This window comes from Electrophorus electricus, chromosome 4 (genome assembly GCF_041902795.1).
Source record: "Electrophorus electricus isolate QZ-2024a chromosome 4, ASM4190279v1, whole genome shotgun sequence".
Classification (NCBI taxonomy): Eukaryota; Metazoa; Chordata; class Actinopteri; order Gymnotiformes; family Gymnotidae; genus Electrophorus; species Electrophorus electricus.
This window is the reverse complement of record NC_137500.1, coordinates 3,948,438-3,972,990: the sequence shown is the minus strand read 5'-3', so window position 1 is coordinate 3,972,990 and position 24,553 is coordinate 3,948,438. Positions and strand designations below refer to the sequence as shown.

General features: G+C 39.3%; 1 protein-coding gene across 3 annotated transcripts in view; it reads right to left on the bottom strand.

Moving 5' to 3' along the window:
* iftap (intraflagellar transport associated protein) overlaps positions 1-24,553 on the bottom strand; it is a 113,019-nt gene that overhangs the window by 75,916 nt on the left and 12,550 nt on the right. For 2 of the 3 annotated variants that reach the window (XM_081711881.1, XM_081711883.1), the window contains one exon: positions 11,657-24,550. The exons of the other annotated variant lie outside the window; for it this stretch is intronic. Coding sequence is in view for 1 of the 2 variants with exons in the window: in XM_081711883.1 (XP_081568009.1) it covers positions 24,520-24,550 (31 nt within the window). In the remaining variant the exon portion in view is untranslated. Of the gene's footprint in view, positions 1-11,656; positions 24,551-24,553 lie in introns of those variants that run through there. 3 annotated transcript variants of the gene reach the window in all.

Below are 24,553 nucleotides of genomic sequence, written 5' to 3'. Positions count from 1 at the left end.
GTGACACATTCAAAAGTTTGCATAAGATTTCTCTCTAAGGTTGACAGATGATAACTAACAGGATATGAACACATGGAATAAATTAATGTATCTGTGTCTACTACCAGTCTGTTTTTTTAAATATAATTTATCACAAAATAAGCGTATAAAAACGTGCTACAACCTTTACTTAGCACTACTGATCATCATACATTCTACAAAGAATAATGATGACATTTTTTCTTTTACTCTATTTTTTATTCTTGAAATGGTTTTCTTTCTTGCCTTTTTAATTGTGTTGCTTATTCTCACATTTCTAAAATTCAGTATAATCAAATTTGAGCTTGAGTGTAATTATTCCCTGTGTGATATATGAAACAGAATTATTGTGTTTGCATGTGTGAAAGAATGGACTAAAAAAACTTACCCTACGAAATATTTTAGTAGCAGATCTATGCATTTACATACACACACACATTATGAAACAGCTGCTGCATACTGCTAAATGCAGCTTTCAAGACATATACGTAATCTGGCTCTATGTGAATTCATACCTATTTTAGTTGTCAGGTTGTTCTTTATATGATTGCCAGGGATAGACATTCATATATCTCAGTCCTTCAACCATGAAATGTACTTGCATGGGCTTAATGGCTAGCAATGAAATCATTTGTTTCTCAACTCTGCATCTATTTGCAAGGTCAGTACCTTTTTCAAAAGGGTAAAGGTTCTATGTCTTAACAGCTGCTAGTAATTTTTTTTATGCATTTCTCTGAAAACATTGCCTAGGAGATGGCCTCAGTGTTACTTGCCAAGGTTTGCACATACATTCTGTGCAGAAATTGAGTTTACAAATGCATTTACATATGTTCACTTTTTGTGCAGTGACGTAGGCGAGACAGAGACTGAGCGATGCATCTCTCTCCCCACTATGGGAACTGTCCGGAGGCAGCTTTAACAAGATTTCCCATCTAACAATGCAATAAGAACCAACAGAGACCCAGGGAGCTTTCCAGCTCCTACTCCACGTGGAGGAGAGCACAGACACATGACGCCACACCAGCAAATGCAATTATCTTTGTAACTCTGAACAAACAAGCCTATCCACAGTACTCCACTGACCACACAAAGTTAAAACCTCACTAAAGCACAACTGTCAGGTTTACTCTTACATAAGCACCACAAGTTTAAACAGCACACAAATTTTAAATAAACATTGTGTGTGTGTATAAACGGACACACATACACACACAAAATAATTCTGAAATGTTTACGAATCAATAGAAACCTTCCCGCTATCTTCACACATTGGCCACGGCTCAGCCATGTGGACAAGTCACCTAATGATGCTGATTCTAATGCAGGATTGGATTATGCTGTCTGAATCCACAAACACCGGAGTTTTTCATCTCGGGTGCAAGGTTTTCTCTTAGCTGCTTGGATCCTTTTTAACTAAGGGGACCATTAATTCAGGCACAACTGGCTTTAGTGGTGGCAAACAGCTAAGAAGAGCAATTAGCTTTAACATCCCCCTAAAGACCACAAGCAGCTTGGTGCATGTCCATTCCTTCCTACCAACTCCATAAGGAGGGTCACTATACCACTGAGGCAGATTACTGAGTCTTCTTAATTAAATTTGCTCATTGATCAATTCCTTGTAATAAGTCTGGGATACTGCTCTTTACAGTCTATACTACTGCAAACATTTACATTCAGCACACAGACTATTATGATAGAAGTCATTATTTCTTGTAGGGATGCCAGTCCTGTGGGGAGTGAATGGTACAATGACTTCAGCCCTGGGCTGAGCGGCTGTGTCATGGCCGGCCTCATGGGCTCATCATCAATCATGCATGAATGTAATCAGAGCTGACAAGCAAAATATGCCTGCTGATTTTAATGACAACTTGAAATTTATGTTTGATGGTTTCAGTTGTAAACAGAACGAAGGACAGGGAGCATAAGAGTGGGCGAAAAAAAAATGTTCACACATTTTTAAATGAATAAAAGCTTAGAGTCGCTGTTTGGTCCAAGTCATTGTAGAGTCGCACTGAATACCGATAGAGGTACATGATAACAGATTTTGACGAGGGTGTCCCTTGATGTATTAAATAGAGTACACTGACCAGCAATGCAAAGTCTTATGGCAGCCCTGCTGTGAACAGAACAGCCAGTCATTTGAATTCAATATCAGTGCTCAGGTTGCGCTCATCTACCAGCACACCCAGTATACAGAGAGAGACAAAGGAGATCTCTACACCCTCTCGAAACCCTTTTCACCTTAATATATTTCACCTTCAGGAGATGGGATCCAGTCACTAGACCTGTATGAGACATCTCCCAAGCACATGAATGACAGTCTTCAGAGCATAACTCAAGTTACTAATGTCTGCTGCAAACAAACTTCCTCTTTGTGGTTCTCTTCTGTATTAATTTCCAAATGGTTTTATAGTTTTCCCCACATAGTCCATGAGTAACTGATTTTTGATTAATATGCTAAACTATTGTTCCAGATCAAAAGGCAGTTTACAGTTCAGAATTCTGACCTAATGTCACCCATGGCTCCTTGACCATTCACCATATAAATATCATTAATCATTCTTTGCCTTGAGTGGTCTACTTTTGTGTAGGTATCATGATTCCACACCCATCAGAAATAGCATGTACAGTAGACTATACTGTAAACAGCACCTCTCTGTGGGGACATTATACATTATCTCTTAACATGACAGGAATGGTTCTGCGTTTCGCAGACCAGAGGTCTGAGCTGCTCTGTGGTCTTCTCTATCAGCAAGGTGGCTTATGGTGGTGATGGGGGGTTATGGCACGGGATGGCCTTATGGTTGTCTACTGGTTCAACTCACAGGTCAAGGAATCATTCCTCTTGGCTGTACATTCAACAGCACTTAGAATTTTAGACCAGCAACATCAAAACATACTGTACTTAAAATGATGTGCATTACCTCCTTAGCACAGTCCTCAGATGTCCAACACAAGCAATAAAAAGCAGCTACATGTGAAACACAGAGTTATTGTTCCTACCTACCCGAGGCTCTCAAAAACATTGTATGGTTCACCTCACACCACTACTTTGAGCAGTGGTCACCAGTGCAGCTCACTTGCCCATAGCTTCTTGTAAGCAAGCAGTATTCTTAATTTGTCTTATTAACATGTAATATTTTTGGATTACCTGATCCAAAGTAAGGTTTATTTGTTTGTCAAGTAGAAAGTGTTGAACCCTGATAAGCAAGTGTTTATAAATCCCCGACTGATGTATTTAACAAGATCTCCTATCTCAGCAGCCTGAATAAAAGTGGCTTTGCATCTCAGCAGACATAAAGCCAGTTAGGTGCGTATGTACCCAGACAGCTGCAGTCATCATCATGTATATTCCAGCAAGCCTGCAAGCACATATGTTTTCAATATGACTTCATCAGACTCCATTTTCAAAGGAGCTGCTGTACTTTCCATCAGCTAATGGCTGCGCCAGTGGCAGTAAAACCCATTAGAATAGGAGATCTGCACATTAAAGTTCTGAGTTATGGCACTTTGTAGTTAATCAGGATTTTGCATGTAGATTACATGTCTCTTATAGTGTCCACGTCCGATGAAGATATGTATGTTCTTATGCTCTACTCCTACAGCCATATAAACCAGGGAAAGCCACACAGGACTCCAGTCTGGTGACAGAGAGAAAGCGAGAGCACTAAAGTGGCAGGGTGGGGTTAGCTCAGGATCACCAGCACTAGCTCAGGTTAGATCAGAGCTTAAGACCTCATACAGCTCCTCTGGGGAGTGCTCAATTCATCTCTCTACTGCACTCAATAGCTGTCAGCCCCAGCTTCTCATTGATTATCAGTTCTGTGGAAAAGGTGGGGGGGGGGCAATGTGCAGAGAGAGCTTTTGTTTCAGGCAAGCATGCTGCTGGCCAAACCTACTTTATGGTATTAAAGTCTCAATTATTGGGGCCTCAATACATCAGAGGAACTTTAGCTTGTCATCAGAGCCAGCAAAAATGAAGTGGATTTAGCATTAGTCCAACAGGGAAGTCTGAAATGGTTCTCATTAGTTAGTAATGTACAGAGAGGTATACTGCATAATGCAATTAATATAGTGTCATGAATAAAAAATGAATATAAGTATAAAAATGCTCAGCAGTCTTAGTTGACTTCAATTTTTGATGAGGACTGTAGGAAGGAAATATCTAAGTAACTTTGGAAGAGGGTTCATTGGGAAGAAGCTTCAATCACAAAGACGGCTACTGTTTCAATTGAAACGGTGACCGATACATTCAGACCTCTGAGAAAACACCAGTAAACAGGACTAAAAAATTGGCATCAAAAGTGAACATTCTATGACCACGATGCTTGTGCATTAGTGAAATATCTAAGGAAAAACAGAAGACCACGTGTTCTTCAGGTGACTGACAATGCCAGTGCTGGATGTGATCAGACTGTGTGAGCTTGAACAGAGACGTGTTAAAGTAGGTTCACAACGTATAAACCCCCGATTACAAAGAGAGATGTAGAGTTTAGTGGTGCAAACAGGCATAGGCACCAGACTACAGAGATGTTAAAAAAATGTCAAAAGTAATATGGTCAGATGTGTCATGCTATCAACCAGTCAAGGGGAGTGCATGCATGATGTATGCTAAAAGAACAAGACAAGCCTGCATGCTTGAACCCATGTTTGGAGGCTTGGTGTCTCTGTTATGCTCTTGGGCATTTTGCTGGCATGGTATGGTCCTCTTGTCCACTTAAAAGAAATCAATACAAAGTTCTTCTGACTGTTCACGTTTATTCTATGATGAAACATTTCTGTTCTGACAGGAGCAGTGTCTTTCAACCTGACAATGGCTCCATGGTTAGGTGACTGGGTTCAAACAGAGGGTTCAGTTCCGTCGGTCACTTATTTGGCTCTAGTGCTATGAATTATGGTCTGTCACCTTTGATTAAGTTCCTTCGGCAATAACACTGAGCTGGATCAGGAAGGGCGGTGCTCCTGGGAGTATGATCTCTGCCTAGCAGAGTCCATTCTCACAATGAAAATGAATAAGCATACAGGGTATCAATTCCAGGAACAGCAATAAATGGTAAACTCTAAACTCCAGAGGGCTGATAGCACATCCTTTCTCTTCCACAGAAGTTTATTTGATTAAATAAAGACCTTGATATTTAGAAGCTGTGTTAGGTTTGTTTGTGCTAGCCTACACATGTCCTATACTGCATGGCCCAATAGTGTGAGAATTATGTAGAAGATGACAAATGAAGTGTATGCAGTCAACCCTCTGAACACACATGCAGTACATCAGACCTAGACAATATTATGCATAAAAGCTCATTTCCTTCAGTGTTAGGTCAGGGAACCAAAGATGGATGATTTTTCCACACTATTACATTTGAAGTAGGGTTTAAAGAGTCCAGTACCTGTGCTTATCATGAGCTATATGCAGGACGGATGAGCATATTAAATAACTATTGTGGATAATACAAATGTGGATCTTAGTGAGTACAGAGATTTTTTCTCCAATTCTAAAGTGTGCTTTACTGTTTTGAAATGCTGTGCTGCCCCCTATCAGGTCTGGTGGGTAGTGTAGTTAAACTACTGGAATGTAGGCTAATATGGTGAAATGCATCATATGGCTCTGTTCCTCCAAAATGCAAAGCACAACCACAATCAGTTACCAAGACACACTGCACACAGCTGTAGGGGTGGTAATATGTACCATTACTTTCAGTGCATTGGCAAAATGTAAGGTAAGCCACAATTGTTAATTGATCTGTGCTATCACAGTGATGAGCAACAGAAGCCAAAGCCACATTTGCCAAGAGTTGCAGCCATGAAGCTTCCCCTTCTGTCTGATTTTCATGTGAAACAGTAAGCATGAACACAAACAATAATTCTTGCAATGGGCACTGAGTATGAAAGAATACAGCAGTTATTTGTGAGCATAATGCTGTGTTTAAAATGTGTATTAAGACAGCATTTGCAATAGTAATAACATCTATGTACATGGCTACAATATATTATATTCAAAGTTGGGAAAATGCATTTAATTACAGATTGAAGGATCTCTGTTTCATGTCCTTATTATTGCTAGCATCCCCACAAACTAACATTTATTTTAATCCTTATGAAGGTAAACCACACCTCTGCTCTTGAAGCATGAGGAAAATGGCAGCAGATTTCTGTGCATTAAACCATCTGAGCACAACTTGATGGTCAGTGCAGCAAACCGATTTGGAGCAAGATGTGAGATAACATTAACATATCATCTGTTCTTTTCCAAAAACCATGGCTGAATTATGCATTTATAAGATTTATATCATTCATACTCTTATAAAATAAATGCTAATTATTAAGTCTTTAATTCCCTTAATGATAAGAGCTCTGATCTAAACAAAGTATGAAAATAATGAAAAGTTTAAGTCTCAAAAGCAAATTTGACCAGAAGGTAGTAAACCATGCAAAACATCTCAGAACAGCTGCCATTTTTCAACCTCCCGTGTGCCATAGATTCACTATGAATTCAGTTCATCAACTCCGTAGCAATTTCAGAAACAATGCCTGCTCATCCTTCCTTGAAAATAAGGAGCTAAACGCGAGCCTTTTATGCTGTTTGCCTCTTCTCCACCTTGCGTGAATGTGTCTATGTTAAGACTCTTTAGAGTGGATTGGTGCTGTCGCACGACATACATCAAGCAGGCAGTTTTGAAGCGTGGCCTCACACGTGGCTTTCCTGGAGAATGGGGAGTGGGGCTGGCGTAGTGCTTGATATAAAGCACAGAATAGCCACTGCCTTTTGCACTGTTTTTGGGTCTGCTTTCCTCACGCGAAAACGTGAATGTACCGTTTGGCAAAATCAGCAAAACTGATGTCTCATCGACAGAAAGATGTGAGCTCATCCCCAACTTTTGGCAAACATTATTCCTGTTGCTATAGAGTCTGACTGTCAAATGTTATCTGTGCAGTGTTTCAGTACTCTTTCTTCAAGACCTTTCCATGATGGTCTCTCCTCTCACAAATGGTGCTTCTAAGAGGAGGGATATAGAAAAGAGAATGGAGAAAGAGGGAGAAGACGTGTACCCAGACCACTTTCCCTTTCCTCTACGTCTGTGCCAAGTCAAAAATGGGAGAGAAGAGGCAGATTCATCTTATCAGAGCAAAAGCAGGCAGACGAAGAAGGAGAATTGAGATATGCTGTGTTTGTATTCCAGTCATGGCTGGCACTGGCTTGTTAAGAGATCAGCAAAAAGAAAGGAGATGTATAATGGAGAGAACATCTCAACCAAGTAGAAAGTATGTGCAAGAAAGACAGAGAGAGCAAGAGAAACAGATCAGGAGAGAGAGAGAGAGAGAGAGAGAGAGAGAGAAAAGTGACAGAGAGTAACTGTATAGCCCATTTGCTTAAGGCACCCTGGCATCTTAAGATGGTGCTGTCACTACAGCAGCTTCTTTATATGCTCCAATTCATTGTCACAGCAATGTTTGACCTACTGCTGCCAGTCGCAGACCAGACAGCCACACAGCTAAGTGATTGCTTGCACACACAGCAAACATTAATCACACCAACTCTCGTCAGCCCAGACTGGGGGAAATAGGGGGGAAAAAACAGACAGAAAGGGACAGAGAGAGAGCAGGAATTTAACTTTTAAAAACCCTTTATTTAAATATTGCTCCAAAGAAAAGAGCACTAAAAGGGTGCAGATTGTTTAGAGAGACAAATTGATGCAGATCAGGAGGGAGCCAGACAGAGGAGTTTGAGAAGGTAGGGGTAGCAAGCAGGAGAGAGGGAGTAACTGGGAAAGGGTTGAGAGAGTGCTGTAAGCAATGCTAATGTCTAGCCTTTAAACTGCAAACAAGCTGAAGCAGTGGGCAAGGGACACAGCAGAAGATTCTAGCAGTGCACCCAGGCACACACAGTAGTGCAAGCATCTGCTACTGTCCCCACACTATCACAACATGTAAAACGTGGTCCAAGTGCACGCTAACGCAGACCATGACTAATTACTCCCAATAGATTATTGACGCCTCATTTTCAGATATGCTGTTGGTAGAGTTTAATCAAACATAGATGGAATGGGCTAGAGGTGTGACTCGAGACTATATGGAGACAGCCTGATTTGTGTTATGGAACATATTGATTGCAATTACTGAGAATTTCCAGGAACACTTTGAGCTGACAGCAAGCACCGATATCCCACAAATAAGGTCAAGAACCATCGTAAAATATCTGCTAGACACAAATATAAAAAAACAGATCCAATTAAACTGCAGCAGAGCAGCTCCACTAATGTCTCTTACCAGATAGTTTTAACCTTGCCGGTAACTGATTTTAATGGCATAAATGTAAAGATGTTTAAATAAGAAGATGTTTAAAGAAAAGTTTTGTCACTTGTGTGCATGGAATCTGACAGTGGTGATCAATACAACACCATGTGGATCGGTATAGCTGAGAAACTGTCAAGTCCCTCGTGGATTCTCTCACTGAAAGGTATAGACTTTGCCCCTGCTAGAGGTTAAGATTTAATCCCTTGTATCCCTTGTGACTGTGTTTCAGACATTGCTAGATAATCTCAAATTGCTTGAAAAAAATAAATAAACATATTGGCACATTATTTTATAACCAAGACCTGGACTGGACACAAGAAAGTGTAAACTACAGTAAATAATAAATAACACAGCACAGACATTTCCTCGTTTTCTCAATTTAACTGTTTCAGAATTCACTTTGCAATCACAAGTACCCATAACATGAAGGATGTTGAGAAAAGCAATACAAGCAAATACTGTACGGTGTGTGAGACTGAGAGAAGCATGTGGCATGGCTACAGGCTGAGTGAACACCCATCAGCTCTGCTAGCCCCAAACATTATTTTGTCCATTTACACCATTGAATGTGCTGTTCCTCATGTTTATTGCACTAATGATGATGTGCGTGTTTCGTTGAGTAGTTTAGGAGTTCTTATGTGTAGTTTTGGGGGATATTTGTTATCCTCCTGTGTTATCAGGTGTTATATTGTAGAGATACCCCAAGCAGCCAGTACTATGTGCAGGGCTGCTCTCAACTCTTATTAAAGACTGTTTTGCCTTCTGTGTTCTCAAAGAGCAATAAAGACCATAAAAGAGAGCATGTTCTCCTCTTCCTCCATCTCACCAATGCCACAATACTACTTTCTTATTTTGTCATTATTGCTGTGAACCCTGTTAGTCAGCTAGAACAGCAAAGGAGTAAATTGAATACGACACTTTAAAATGTCAGGGCAATAACTAACTAAACTTTCTTTGTGAACAACTTAATTTGTGAACACAAACTTCATTTTATGTTTTTACTGCTTTGCATACTATGTTTTCTTTCTTTAACTCATGTGAAGTAGTGAAAAAGAGGGTGGGCCAAATTTTCAGATATTTTTAATTGTTAGGGTACATTGTAATTCATGTAATACTCTTTTGAATAACTGGTTTTTACCATGAAAAGTCAGTATTGCTAGTTAGTAAATGACCATTTAAACCTATGCCAACATTTTACTCTCTATTTGTATTACCAAGTATGATAATATTCTCTGAACTGATATTCTTTAAATTCTAAATTGCATGTTTACTATTTCTCAGAGTGCAGGGCAATTGTATTTATGCAGAACTGATACTCTCTACATCTTATTAAACATGTTGCCATGCAGGTGAAACTTATATTAAATCATTTCACAGGGTCTACATACTAAAGTCACTGGTAATGTTGAGATTACAATCTCAGATTTCTGATATACAGCGGGTGAAATAAGTATTGAACACGTCACCAGTTTTCTAAGTAAATATATTTCTAAAGGTGCTGTTGACATGAAATTCTCACCAGATGTCGGTAACAACCCATCCAGTCCACACATGCAATCAAACCATAGATATCCATAACTTAAGTTATGTGTAATAATGAGAAATGACACAGGGGAAAAGTATTGAAGATGCTTACTGAAATTTATTTAATACTTTGTACAAAAGCCTTTGTTGGTGATGGCAACTTCAAGATGCCTCCTGTATGGAGAAACTAGTCACATGATAGGCCCATTCTTACACACAAACACTCTTCAAATCCTCAAGGTTCCTTCCATGAACTCTGAGCTTTAGTTCCTTCCATAGATTTTCAATTGAATTCAGGTCAGGTGATTGGCTGGGCCATTCTAGCAGCTTTATTTTCTTTCTCAGAAACCAATTGAGAGTTTCCTTGTCTATGTGTTTGTGATCATTGTCTTGCTGAAATGTCCACCCTCATTTTATTTTCATCATCCTGGTAGATGGCAGCAGATTTTTATCAAGAATGTCTCGGTACATTTGTCCATTCATCCTTTCTTCAATTATATGAAGTGTGCCAGTGCCGTATGCTGAACAACAGCCTCACACCATGATGTTCCCACCTGCAAACTTCACTGTTGGTATGGTGTTTTTGGGCTGATATGCAGTGCCTTTTGACCTCCAAACACGGTGTGTATTATGGCATCCAAAGAATTCAATTTTGGTCTCATCTGCCCAGACTATATTCTCCCAGTATTTCACAGGCTTGTCTACATGTTGTTGAGCAAACTTTAAACACACTTCAACATGCTTTTTCTTCAGCAATAGTCTTGCGTGGTGAGCGTGCATACAGGCCAGGGAGGTTGAGTGCATTACTTATCGTTTCCTTTGAAACAATTGTACCTGCTGATTCCAGGTCTTTCTGTAGCTCTCCACAGGTGGTTCTTGGCTCTTGGACAACTCTTCTGACAATTATTACTGGTTGTGGACAGTTTATGGTGAAATGATGTTCTTTCCACTTCCGGATTATGGCCCCAACAGTGCTCACAGGAACCTTCAGTAGTTTAGAAATTCTTCTGTAACCAATGCCATCAGTATGTTTTGCAACAATAAGGTTGTGAAGGTCATGAGAGAGCTCACAGGTTTTACCCATCATGAGATGTTTCTTGTGTGGCACCTTGGTAATAAGAGACCTTTTTATAGGCCATCAGTTGAACCAGTTGATATTAATTTGCACTAAGTGGCAGGATTACCTTCTAATGACTGATAGATTTCAGCTGGTGTTATGACTTTGCATGGTTTTTTGCACCTCTCTTTCTTCATGTGTTCAATACTTTTCCCCCTGTGTCATTTCTCATGATTACACATAACTTAATTTGTGGATTGCATTTGTGGATTGGATGGGTTGTTACCGACATCTGGTGAGAATTTCATGTCAATAGCACCTTTAGAAATATATTTATTTAGAAAACTGGTGACGTGTTCAATACTTATTTCACCCGCTGTATGTACAACACAGATCCTAAGCTCTATTAGTAAAAAAAAGTATTGCTCTCAATGTGTGAGAATATTTTAAAAATATTTTTTATGAAAAAATACTAGTATTTAGTCAATTACAATCAATGATGGGATCCTACAGTTTTTTGCAGAACGAAATAACTGTTTTTACAAGAAAAAATGAATGCAATCTCCATAAAATTATCTCCCAATTAAGAGCCTTTATAGATGCCATGTATCCAACTCCAACATCATGATGATGCTGACAACCACATGCTGGTCTGTATTTTTAGAATAAAAAAGTTGTTCACTGATAACTTTCTAAATGAGGATAATATAATATTATTGAAGTTGAAGTTAAAAAGAAGAAAGTGTACAAAATTGTCAGTAATCAGCAGGGCTTTGTTTCTTTAATCTCAAGAACATAACAAATAAATCCTTTACTCACACATCGTGATGCTAATAAGTTGAACCATGTTTGCTAATAAGCTGAATCATGTTTACATACATCTCTTCAGCATGGGCATAAAATACTTTAAAACTGAAGTAAAAAAAAAACAAACATAACTACTACTATACAATAACTTCTGTAACTACTTTCACTTTTCTTCCACCAAATTAACAGAACTTTACATTGAAGTGTTCCTCTTCTGACATGGACATCATATTATATATGCATGCTATCATATTATATACACACGTTATAAATCTACCTTATGAGTTTTGAGGTGGCGACATGGCCTGTGCAGCATGCATTATAGTAGAAAATTATTTTTGGCAAAGCAATTCCAGTGCAGCACCACTGAACCTTGATGGGCTACAGAGCAACCCTGGACCTCGAGTGTTCCATTGGCTATAGAGCAGTCTCTCTGAACATTGAGGGTTCCAATATTCTTAGAGTACCCGAGTCCAGTCCCAACGGACGGGTGTGGGCTCTCTATACTTTCCATTATCACACAGCTCCTACTGAGAAGTGACAGCGCTTCAATCATCCCACTGTAGGCTGCCTTTTTGCTCCCCTTTACTCTGTGGAGACTCGATGACACACTGATCTCTAACTAACAGAGATCTGAAGGGGTGCCAAAAAAGTGACAAATATATATATATGTATCAGTATATCAGGGCATCAAAGAAAAAGGTGAGAGAGAGATCTCTGAGAGACAGCAAGAGACAGAGAGAGAAATTAAGCATACAGGCTAATAAGTGCGTGTGTGTGTGTGCCTGTGTGTGTGTGTGTGCTGTGTGTGCTGTGTGTGTGTGTGTGTCTGTGTGAGTGTGTGTCTGTGCGTGCATGTGTGTGTGTGTGTGTGTGTGTGTGTGTGTGTGTGTGTGTGTATATATATATATATATTTTATTTTATTTTTATTTTTTTTAATTGTAGTAAAGTACACAGTTTCCAGAGAAGCTGGACATTTCAGACAGCTGTGCAAGCAAAGTGCTCCTGAATTAGGGGTAGGAGGAACCAGTAATTAATAACTGGCTTGGTGTGTAAAGGCAACTGAATATTTGTCTAAAAAGAATCCCTACTTGGACCTTTCCCTCTGTTAATGGTGAGATAATTAACACACTGCTTCTTTGGACTTAAGTCTGTGGAGATCTGAAAGCTTTCTCAAGTCTCTCAAGCTTCTGGGATTTTAGTTCGGACTGTCCAGACATTCTTCACTCATTTGTCTACAGACCAAAGCGTCCATGCAACTGGGGATAAATCACCAAAAGGAGACAATACAGCGCCCCCATTTTAATGAGCCCACAGAACAGCCAAGGAGTAAAAATGAGGGAAATAAAAATACGGGGTGGACATGCTTGACTCATCGAAAATATAAAGATTAAGCTTCCTAAAACTCCAAAAGGGTTTTTAGATTACTAAAGAAGCTAAGAATGTGTCTAGCCTGGCTCGAACATGCTCAAACTCAAACATGAAATGCAAAGACTTTAGCGACTGTTACGAATATAAGACCTCTAAAAAAAACATTGCTATCACATTATTTAAAAAATCATGAGAATAGAGCTCTTGTGTGGGGAAGTTAAGAATCTATTGTGCACAACCAACTCTGTTGCCAAGGGCCACTGACAACATGAAAAGGATAGGAAATGCCTGACAGCTCTTTTGACTACGCAGTGTTGTATATAAATAAAAATTTAGTTTAAAGGTTGGACGTTTTACCTTTCACAATCTCATGTAATGATAAGACTTACATAAGTAATATATTACAAGATCTTACTTGTATTAAGTTAATACCAAGAGATACTTTTTCTCTGACTTTCACAACCTTTCAAGAATTTTCAAGGATGATGGAAAACCTATCATGCCAGCTTGCATTCATGGAGGAACCTTAAGTGAGATATTTCATTTTAAGAAACTCAAAGTCAATAATACTGATACAAAAAATCAGTGAGTTATATGTGACACCGTGTATAGCCATGTTGATATTGAACACTACTAGTTAAAAGGGCAATTCGTGTACAGTTCATGTACAATAAAGCCAGTGATTCTCTACAGAGAGTGTAGGATTCTCTCACAGCATGGCAAGACATGCTCTACTACTAAACATTTTCGTTCCCCGATTACTCACGCGTCTTATCCAATAACCCCACCTCCGGTTCTACATTTACCATTCCTGAGTGGATGTGTACTCTGTCATCTTTGTGGGATCAACATGTCCCAAAAGTAATAAGTAATAAAACTGTAATATCCTGACACTTCAAGGACATTATGATAGTCTCCATGACGAAAAACACTTTTTTGCATTAAATGCAATCTAAAATTAAAAAAAGCTCCCTGACAATACTGTAATCTTTAGCATCATTTTTTCAAGCTTACGTATAGAGAGCTTGAAGCTAATCATTAATGAGTAGCCATATTGATAATGAAATGGTTTAAAATTCATTAGATTTTGTTTTATTTGAAAGACACAGCCAATCAGCATATTTTTCAAAGGGTTTGACTGAATCTCAGCTCTCAATATGACCAAGTAAAAATTATATAGTTCGAAAGCTACCCTTCATATTAACTTGACTAGCTACTTAAACAAATTTTTGTTTGTTTGTTTTGGTTTTTCATTGTCATCACAGCTCAGGGGTAACAAGCTTTTGAGTATGGGAGGCCCTTGAAATACATTACATTTACTTTAATGAAAACATATCCTCCACCTTTTGGGACATTAACATGTCTCAGAAGAGCTACTACGTGCAGTAGGACAGCCAGAAGAAGGACAATGAAAAAAAAAGTAGTACAAGAGGTGTATTATGGGATTGTTAAAATACCTAATTACAAACATTAAGAACGGTTAGTGGTCATCACCACAGGAGCAGCTCATCGCTGTTCTCACCTTACAGACAACTGTGTGCCAAAAGCCCTCATTCTGTGAGGGGAGGAGAGGAGACACAAAAAGCCACAACCATCCAATGCAAGGCAAACATAGACACAAAAGACTGTAACAATGCAATTTCTTTCCCCAGAGAGGGCATCTAAGCTAATGAAGCTTGGCTTCCATGTACTGAGAATCAGTGGCTGTGTCCCGGATGCCAGTTATGACTATCTGTTTTTGAACTTCCCCTATTGCCTCTACCCCTCAGCCCTCAGCCAGGGAGCCGGAAAAAAACACGGCAGGCATCAGGGAGAATCAAACAGTCCCCTGACTGAAGGAGGAAAAAGAACTCTAGTTAGGTCTTTATTCTCTGATCCTAGAACCCCAGGATAACTGCTCAAAAAAGCAGAAAGGTAGAAAAGTCATAGAATTGTGAACTGCACTGTATAGTTTGTTGGACCTAATAATCTGTAGAATGAACAAATTATCCTACAGTATGTAAAAAGCATTGGTGATGGGGCAGTTAAAATCTAATAAGTACTCCTTGAATTAGACACCTGAATTCCTTTAGTGATCGTCTCTTCTGTCACTTTTCCTGTTGTTTTTAATTATGAATATTAATCTGCATCTGAATTTTGGGGATGTTTGATATATTTGTGCTCAGAGAATATTTCTATGCCTGTTTTTAGTGATAAGACTATTTGCCCACTGGCTCAGTTATTCGTTTTTGTTTGTGATTATTCACATATTACGCAATACTCCACCCACTCTGCTTGCCTTCTTAAAAACAAAACTGGCTCTTTCTCCCTTGAAAAAACCTAGTGAACCACACATGCAGAAAGAACTTTGTGAATCTGATCAGTTCCTGCAAAGATAACCTCTTGGGTTTGTGTTGCTTTTCTTCCCTAATTACTTGTAGATTTATATAAAATTTGCTTGAGGTATCGGGACCAATGTTCTGAAGTTTCAGTTACTATACATGAAAATGCAGATGTCTCCCATGACAACATGCATTGCTTTTGGGTTCTGTTAGTTCCTGTTTGGGGGAGGCAGCCTGTAATTGCATTCCCATCATTTGCTGGCCCCACGGCTCTGCCTCACTGAGCTAATGTACGTGGCCCTTCCTGTTTGGTTGAAAATGGATTTGCACTGCATTACTTGATGAGAAGCGTGAATTACATTAGCGTCTGCAATGTGATCTTAAAATCACTCTTTCAGGTATAGACCCTTAAGGCAAGGTACTTCAGTTCTAGCAATGTATGTTCACATCATGTCACTGCTTTCAGAAAACAGGATACCGCCATCTCCATCAGGGATAGATGTAAAGTCAGTGAAAGTGAAATTCTCTCTGAGCCTATATAAAATAGTACTTTCAAGCCAGCATTCACCACATCATAAGTAACTTCACAGTGTTAAAGATTTCTCAGTTAACAGATTGTATAGCTTTCTACTGAGTGCGTCACCTTTAAGAGGCATGAAAGGCAACTAGAGTCTCTGCCTATCAGCATCAAGGCCAGTGAGCCCACTCAAAGGAAGTGAGAGAGAAGTACAAGCAGAGAACATTTCAGCCCACACAACTAACACTTCAGGTTCAATTCATGATCTTCCGATAGTGCCAAGGTGGAAATTGAAAACAAAAGTAATAAGAACATCCGGGGCCAAAAAAGTGTGCTTAGACAAAAGACTCTTAAAAAACTTTAAATGGGTCAGGACATACATTCCTTCCTGAGCATGACTCAAGATCTACCTGGAACCACATTTATTACACTTTGTGGAAAACTTAAAACAGTTCTATATTTAATCTTATTTAAGTTTAGACCTCTCCTATTTTCCTAGATATGCATGCGTATGCGTGTGTATCTCTAGTTTATTAATGTTTTGTCACAATGTTTCTAACCCTGGTCCTTTTAAGTTTCTTTCTAACACACTTATGTACTTACAAAGATCTTTGAAATTAAGAACATTCCTGACATCATAGACTATGAAATGTTCACGTAACGTGTTTCTCTGTTATTTCATATATAATGTGCAACTTCATTTATGAACTTTCCTATGGATATGTCATAAGGTGTGTCCTGTCATCTGTCAGAGAAGTGTCATGTTCTTACACAGTGGGCATAACATTAATATAGTACACAGCTGCATTGTTGCATCTTTCTGCAGTTTGTATTGTTTGTTGATGATGAATGCAGCACATATACACAGTTCATCCATGTACAGTGTACAAGAGGCTAAGCACATTGAAACTGTGGAACTAGTTCTTAGGGGGAAAAAACACTTAAGCTCTGTTCTTATCATTCTCTGTCAACGTACAAATTAATATTTTATTATATATCAAATAATTGGCTGACAGCCTGTGAAAATTATTTTAAAAATGTTGAATGTGTCGGAAAAGACAAATGCCAAACACACTCACATCCTGTGCAGGCATCCTTATGATTATAGAAATGCCACAATATTCCATTAGAGTGCAACAGATTATTAGAAGGTGCTTAATACAGAGGAACATTGTTAAGTCAACAGTATTCAGGAAACAGTAAAGTTTTGTTAGATGCATCCCATGACTTTAAAATAATTCTGAAGTAACCCTCAAGTGAGTGACAAATGTATTCAAGTTTACACATGCTCTCTCCCTGCCCTGACTAACCAAGTCTGAGAAACGGATAATAAAAAAAGGGCTTTTAGGGAACACAATCAGATGTTTTAACATAAGCAAGCTACTCCTAGCAATACAGGCAGAGATAGAAAGAATACTGAATTTAATACGCGAAATGCCAGTTGTTATACAAATATCAGTCATACATGCACATCCTGCCATGCATATCTTCAGCCAGATTCAAATACCTGTGACGATTCCTTAGATCTGAATTACCTGGAAGTGCAATACAGTGACAGAGAACCTGTTGTAGACACGTTCATATTCTTTAGAATATGAAAGGCAGTATCTACTCTATATCTGCACACTAAGCCTAAGAGGTTTTATGCCAATCACCTGCTTTCAACTGTTTTAAATCCCATGCCTTTTAGATGTAAAACAGTACATTCTGTTCCTACACACTTAGATTAAAGAAGGAATTTCTAGTTGGAGGGGCAAAAGTAGGACAGTAATGTGTCTAACTCTCTCTACTGGCCCCAGCTCCACATCAGATAACCTCTCATCATTGCCTTTAATCTGCAGAAGTGGCAAAAAGAGCTACAGCCCCCAAATTATAGCTTGTTCCTTAATGCAATGACATTTGAATCATCTGCAGTTTATATGGAGCAAGTGAAGGCAGAGGGTTTTAAATTAAAAGAAGAACATGAACACCATTTCATTATCAAGAGCCAGAGGCACTCTACAATGTTGCTCCTTTATCCTGTCGATAAAGTAACTACAAAATTTTAGGGTAAAACCGGCCTTCACACATTTGGACCATTCAGGACTAGATGAAACAGCCTAATCTACTTGAACATGCATCTTCTAAATATTCTCGGTGAATTGCATGCCCTTGAGGCACTAGAATGGAGTGGCTATCACCCCTGGAAGAAACAGAGGTTAAGTGTCTTGTTCAAAGGCCTTGTAATCCAGAAGATCTGTGGGGCTGGGACAAAATCCGACAGTAGGTTGAAAAGTGCAATTCTCCGGGAGTGGGAGAGCAGCCCTAACCACTGAGCTACCTCTCCTCCATCATGCCAGAGCCTTCCCTTAATTGCTCTCACACCCACAACCTCATCAATTTTCAGGGATAAGGGGTTTCGGTTAAGGAACACAGCTCTACTCAATGGGTTAAAACCAGTAGTGATGTTGTAAAAGCCAGGATTTAAAAGCACTAAAATGTCATTGCAACATTATTGATTTCCTTTTGCTTTACTCAAACCTCTAAACTGTTTGTCCAAAAATCTAGAAGGTCAGTAAAAAAAAAAGTTTGTAAAAAAGATAAATTCAATATAAACCATCCGGTATAACTCAAGTCCCTATCAAGACCCTCAAATTGTTGTTCAAATCACATCCAATTGCTGCCCTAAATAAATAACAAATATAATTTCAATGAAACCTTTTCATACTTTAAGAAGTACCTAGTGACAATAAAAATAATATATGCCCAATTACTATATTTTCTTTGCAGCCATACAATTGTGTTGTTTAAAATACAGTGGTATCAAACCACAACAGAAAACTGTTACCGTTATTCCAAAATGAAAGCGACACTTGTCAGACTTCTTGATAAGAGTGCTAAGGAGTGTCTGCAAAGGTTGTACTGCTTTAAAAATATAGTGTTTTCCAGTTGACTGTCAAATTGACTGCTTACTTTAAACTCCCTCAAAACCAGGAAAAGACAAATGTTGCATTCCTCAAAAGATCACCCCCCTGTCAGCTACTGAAAGCAAATACGGGTGACTATTTTTTTCTTTCTTGTGCTGTGAAGACTGACTTCCCATCAGAACCGGCACGCCAAGGTTCTCTTGCTGCTTCTCAAGGCCAGAAAGCAAGGGCAGACTCCAATTTGCTCATTGTCTTAAAGTACTGGCAGAGTGACAGACCGTGTCCCTGCATGCCAGATGCAGAGGTCTCGCATGCAAACAATACAGGCAGGACAGCTGCCAAAGGAGCTCTCAGTAGAATTATGCATGTTGAAAGTAGGAATTAGGGAGTCAACGTTTATGGAGCTAAAAAGAAAGGAAAGAATCGGGACCTAGTGGGCAACGCAATGCAGTAGACAGGTGGATATTACAAGCAAAAAATAAAAGGAAACGCAAAACAATAAATCAAAATCATTAAAAACATAAGGCAACAAACAAGCTTCCAGCAGGAGGGTTTGAAATGTTAGACATCATCAAAGCTTTTTCCAAAGTGAAGGAAATGTTTCAGTAATGGAAAATAATAGGAAGATGTCACTGATGTTGTGGGATTTAAATGTCACTAATCACAGCTTAATCAAGTATTTGTCACTAATTGAACATCTTAAAATATATTTTAAAACTTACAGTCATGAATTATTATGTAATCACAGTAAATAAACAATGGACAGTCAATGAAATATGTAGTAAAATAACAGAACAATTAATTCACATTGTAGTCTGTGGTTATGGTACTTGACTTGTAATTCGAAGGTTGCTGTTTCAAGTCCCACCACTGCCAAGTTGCCACTGTTGGGCCCCTGAGCAAGGCCTGAGTACAACTGGTCAAGTTGTACTCAGTCATAATTGTAAGTTGCTTTGGATAAAAGCGCCAGCTAAATGCCGTAAATGTAGTCAAGTAAAAGTACAGTCACATTAAAAATAATCAGCAAAGTGCAAATTCTTTGTAAATGTGGTACATGGAATTCATTACATTCCACCAGTAATGAATCATCTGTGGTACATGAGAAAGAGTGTAACTTTGCAAAGTATGTTGTATGGTGAGACTGGCCTGGGAAGATGCAAGCTTCCATTCCAATTTGGATAAAAGCTACAATTGAAGATGGCTGCCTCTCTCTCCCCGAGTAAAATGTGAAAAATCATGGCACTTTTGCCTCGATTTCTTTTTTGGGTTGCAATGTACATATGCATGCAGTGATGTTAATGAAAACAAATGAGTGTAAACACGCTTTCTCAGAGAACAGAAGACAGGGGAGGGCGATTTCTGTGCTGGGTGTGTGGGAAGACAACCTTACAACCTCAGCATCTCTTCCTCTGCCGTGAAGGTTACAGAGTGGCAAGATTAAAGCAGAGTCAGGCAGCAGACTTAAGAGGTGCAACTGAGAGGAGACCTACTCCTCCTCCAGAAACCGGAGGAGAGACCGAGAGGAGAGAGCAAGTAGTACGCAGGGGCAAGGGATGAGAGAGGGGGGGAGAGAGAGAGAGAGAGAGAGAGAGAGAGAAAGAGAGAAATACTGAGAAGAGACCTGAGTGAAATTTTGGAGAGATCCACTAAATAATGATGGGTGAATAATATAAAGATGCACAAGAGCGAGATGGCAAGAGGGAGAGGAGGAGGGTGTGAGAGAAATCGCAATTGTGCAGCACTTGACACCTCCACAGAAAACATCTCGCTGGCCTGTCAATCAGAAAGGCTCTGCTGATTGATTTTCTCCTGCTCTCAATAAGGGTCTGGAGTAGCCTCCCACCTCTCACCGTCTACCTGCCAGTCTGCCCACACACACACACACACACACACACACACACACACACACACACACTCACACACTCACACTCACACACACACTCACACACACACTCACACACACACTCACACACACGCACGCATGTACACACGCACACACACTCACATGTGCGCATGCACACATGAATGAATCTAAATATCACTGTGTCCTCTGTCACTTATCAATCAATATGATGAATTGCAAAAGAGAACAATGCCTGCAGTCAAATTAAGAATATACTTTTTTTTAGTTTAAATAGGCAGTGGTCATAAAATAATTTTAGACCCAAATTTAAAAAATAAATAAATAAAAACTGAATCAGTTCACCAAGTAAGATTAAATTCATAAAAAGCATAAAGCACACCCTTCACAAACTGTTCATCCTTAAAGAGATGTAGAGATTTAAAAAAATTAATTAAGTAAAAAGAAACAAGCATAGACGTGTGAACACAGAACTCTGTAACCTTTCCCTTCTCAGCTTAAAGGTTAATAAGCAACGAATCACAAGCCGATCTTGTTGGCCTCATTTACAAAAGTCAGAAAGTGCACCAAAACTACAGCAATACAGGACATCTTTCTTCTCTCTTGGAGATGGAATGCTTATTCACACACGCATAAACACCCACACCCACACTCAGTCTGCTGATGGCCCTCATACATTACATACTGCTAGATCTTTTTTACATGATTTCTGTTTGCGTTGCCCTGAGCTGAGGAGTATACACCACAAAGTTTCGCCTCTCCATTCTACTGGATTGCAGCCTAGTCCATGCAATGTCATTTTGTTTTGCAGTGGCACAAAGCTGTCACACTGCTAACTCCACTGTGGAGCTGTACAGGTGGTGCTACATTCAGACTGAAGACTGAACTGGCCAGCAGACTAATAGAGATTATAGAATTATTGTCACCTCCAAACTGAGGGCTGTCATTTTCCTCCTACTTCAGCATGCAAACAAACAAAGACATACTGAATGCTAATTATATTATTATTATTATTATTTATTAATAATAATAATAATAATAATAATAATAAATAATAATAATAATATGATTTTCACACCCAACTCCAAAAGTTGAAAATTAATAGCCAGGTATATTCCGTCCCTCCTGCACCATACAGTGCTTTTTATGTGAAAACCTTGAGACTCATGTACTCATGTGGGTGATAGAAAGCCAGCAAGAGAATAAAAACAACATCATCAAAATTCAAGCAAGGCTTTTTAAAGTATGTTATGTATAAGGGGTGATTCCCCCTGCTCAACTCCACCAATTTATCGCTCCATCCAGTCCAAATAATTCAGATAGGGTTCATTTAAACACTCTCCCCACGGTCAGTCATGTTTCCTAATCATACCACCGCTGTGGAAAGGATGGAGATCAATCACAGCACCATCATCACCGTGGGACACTCAGTCAACAACTCAGAGAACGTGACATTTACCAAAAGATATGGCCTACATATATAAAATATATGACCTAGATTAGAGATGCGATTATGGCTCTGATCTGGCTTTTACCACGGAGACTACGGAGGCAACTGGTTGGACAGAGGCTCGTATTTGGGTTGTAAAGGTGGGGGTGCTGGTGAGGATGGGGTTGCAGAAAGGGAAATGAAAAAGCTGGCTGTCTAATATCCTGCAGGCTCCAGCAAGCAGGTGGCTCTGGAGTCTGGAGGTTGGGGACGTTCCACAAATGATGCACATCACCCGGCACGAATACTATACAGCGTAACGCAGGAGGCAAAATGACTCTGTCGACTTCAGGCATCCTTTGCTGGTCTCTATGATATTTTCATCTGTACAATAAAAGTGTGAATGAAGCTGTCTAATCTTTGCTTTAAGATGGTCAAATTAATCTGTAATTGCTAACTTGTATGTAATATCGCCTGCTGAACTAAAGATATGTAACTTTCGCAGGAAAATACAGCTGTTTTTTGTTTGTTTGTTTGTTTTTCCTTTTTTCCTTTCTGGGCTTTCAAAATACTAGCTGTTTACAGTTTTCAACGCTGCATGGTACAGATTCTAATAAGGGGCCTTTTTCAACCCAGGAGATGGCAATGTTATTTACTCTTAAGATGCATGCTATTTTCACACCATTGTACAAATTGTTTTTGCTCCATGGTGCCATGTGAAAGGTAAAGAAAGGAGGAGTCTGGGGTGAATCATTTCACTCCTCTCATTCCTTCAGCAGGCGAGGGAAAACTTGTCCATTAATCAAGCACGGAGTGGATCTCTCCAGTGATAAAAGCTGGGATCACTCCTTTGGTTCAACCACTTGTTAAAACAGACATTCAAAGGTATTTATGTGTACCCCTTTCACCCTGCACAGGCACCAGTACCTGCCAAATGGTACATCGTACACAACCTTCTCTACAATTCAGTGTAAAAAATAAGAAATAGTCCACAGTGGGTCTGCAAAATTAAGGACGCTGTGTATATGCTTACATAGACTTTATAGAGTAATATAAAGGATATAGCCTAATAATGGCAAAATTAATACCTGGATTTACCGTATTTAAAGAAAGGCAATGCAATATACCTGTCTGCAATCTAGGTATATACTGGTATGCAATAGTTTAAGGTTGGCACTTTTTTCTTGTTTCTGTAAGTACCATAATGCTTAAAATGCTACTGAATACTTCACAACAGTTAATAGAGCTATTTATTCTGTCAGAATTCAATGCAGTTGCCTGGTACACAGGAGGCTGCAGAGGAGGACTCCACATCCCATAATCCTCAGGAACCAATTCGTTATGTCAGATCATCCTCCCCTGCATACTGAACGGCCTCACCCATTTCTTATTAGAAAGTACATAAATACCTACCTGTTTGTCTATCTCACTGCATAGTATTGCCACTTAGTTTCCAAGTGCTTACTGAACCTATTTTTGTACTTCATCTTTCTGTGTATAGATTGCCTGGTTCACTCTCTCCCTGTTCTCAGCCTGGCTTTTGATTCTTTGATGTGATGGTGTTTTCTACTATGGCTTTGGATCTCCATTTAGCTTACTGTGTGCCTAATAATAAAAAATAACCATTCTGGCTATTCCTCAAGCATCTACAGCAAGTTACACAGAACAAGTTTGTCCTAGATTGTTTGAAATTTACCTGGTTTCATTATATATTCTGCTGACTGCAAGCTTATGTTAATCAAGTAACAAACAGGAATTTTGGTCTGATAAGAAATCTCTAAAAACAATCACTTTGACAAAATCTATTAAGAAGCAAACAAATCCAAAATAGCTCCCCCACACAGGAGTCCCAAAATAACAAGTGTTCCAAAGCAGGGCAAGAATGAGTGTTCACACTAATTTAGTAACAGGTGTGATCGAGCGTTGGCCTAAAATCTAGAACAATCTTGCTGTATATTTAGGTTGCTGAAAGGCTAATCAGTCCTAAGAACACATATTCAAACACATTACATAAAAATAAGAGACCAAGATGACAACCTGTCCACTTCATTGACACTTTTCTTCAAGAGCCAATATGTTTTGGACTGGTTACTGGACATATATATATATAATGATCATTATTTCAGAGGACTTGTTCTGACAACCAACAAACCATTATGCATGAGGTGATGTCTGCTTTAGGGAGAAAGACAGAGGTTCAGAAAGGTTTATCAAGGTAATTTAGCTATATGCAGCATGATTCAGTCCCTGCCCGAATCTGTCTGATCACAAAGCCCCACCTGATGCAGGACCCAGCCTCTCCTTGGGCTCTCCCCAGTTCTGCCTCTCTGTCTCTCTCAGTCTGCCTCCTACTGTAGAGAATCTCTGCCTGTGCGTCTGTGTGTTTCTCAGCAGCAGAGCCATAGTAGCACTGCCTCACTGGGACTGGCCAAGGTGATGACAAGCCCTA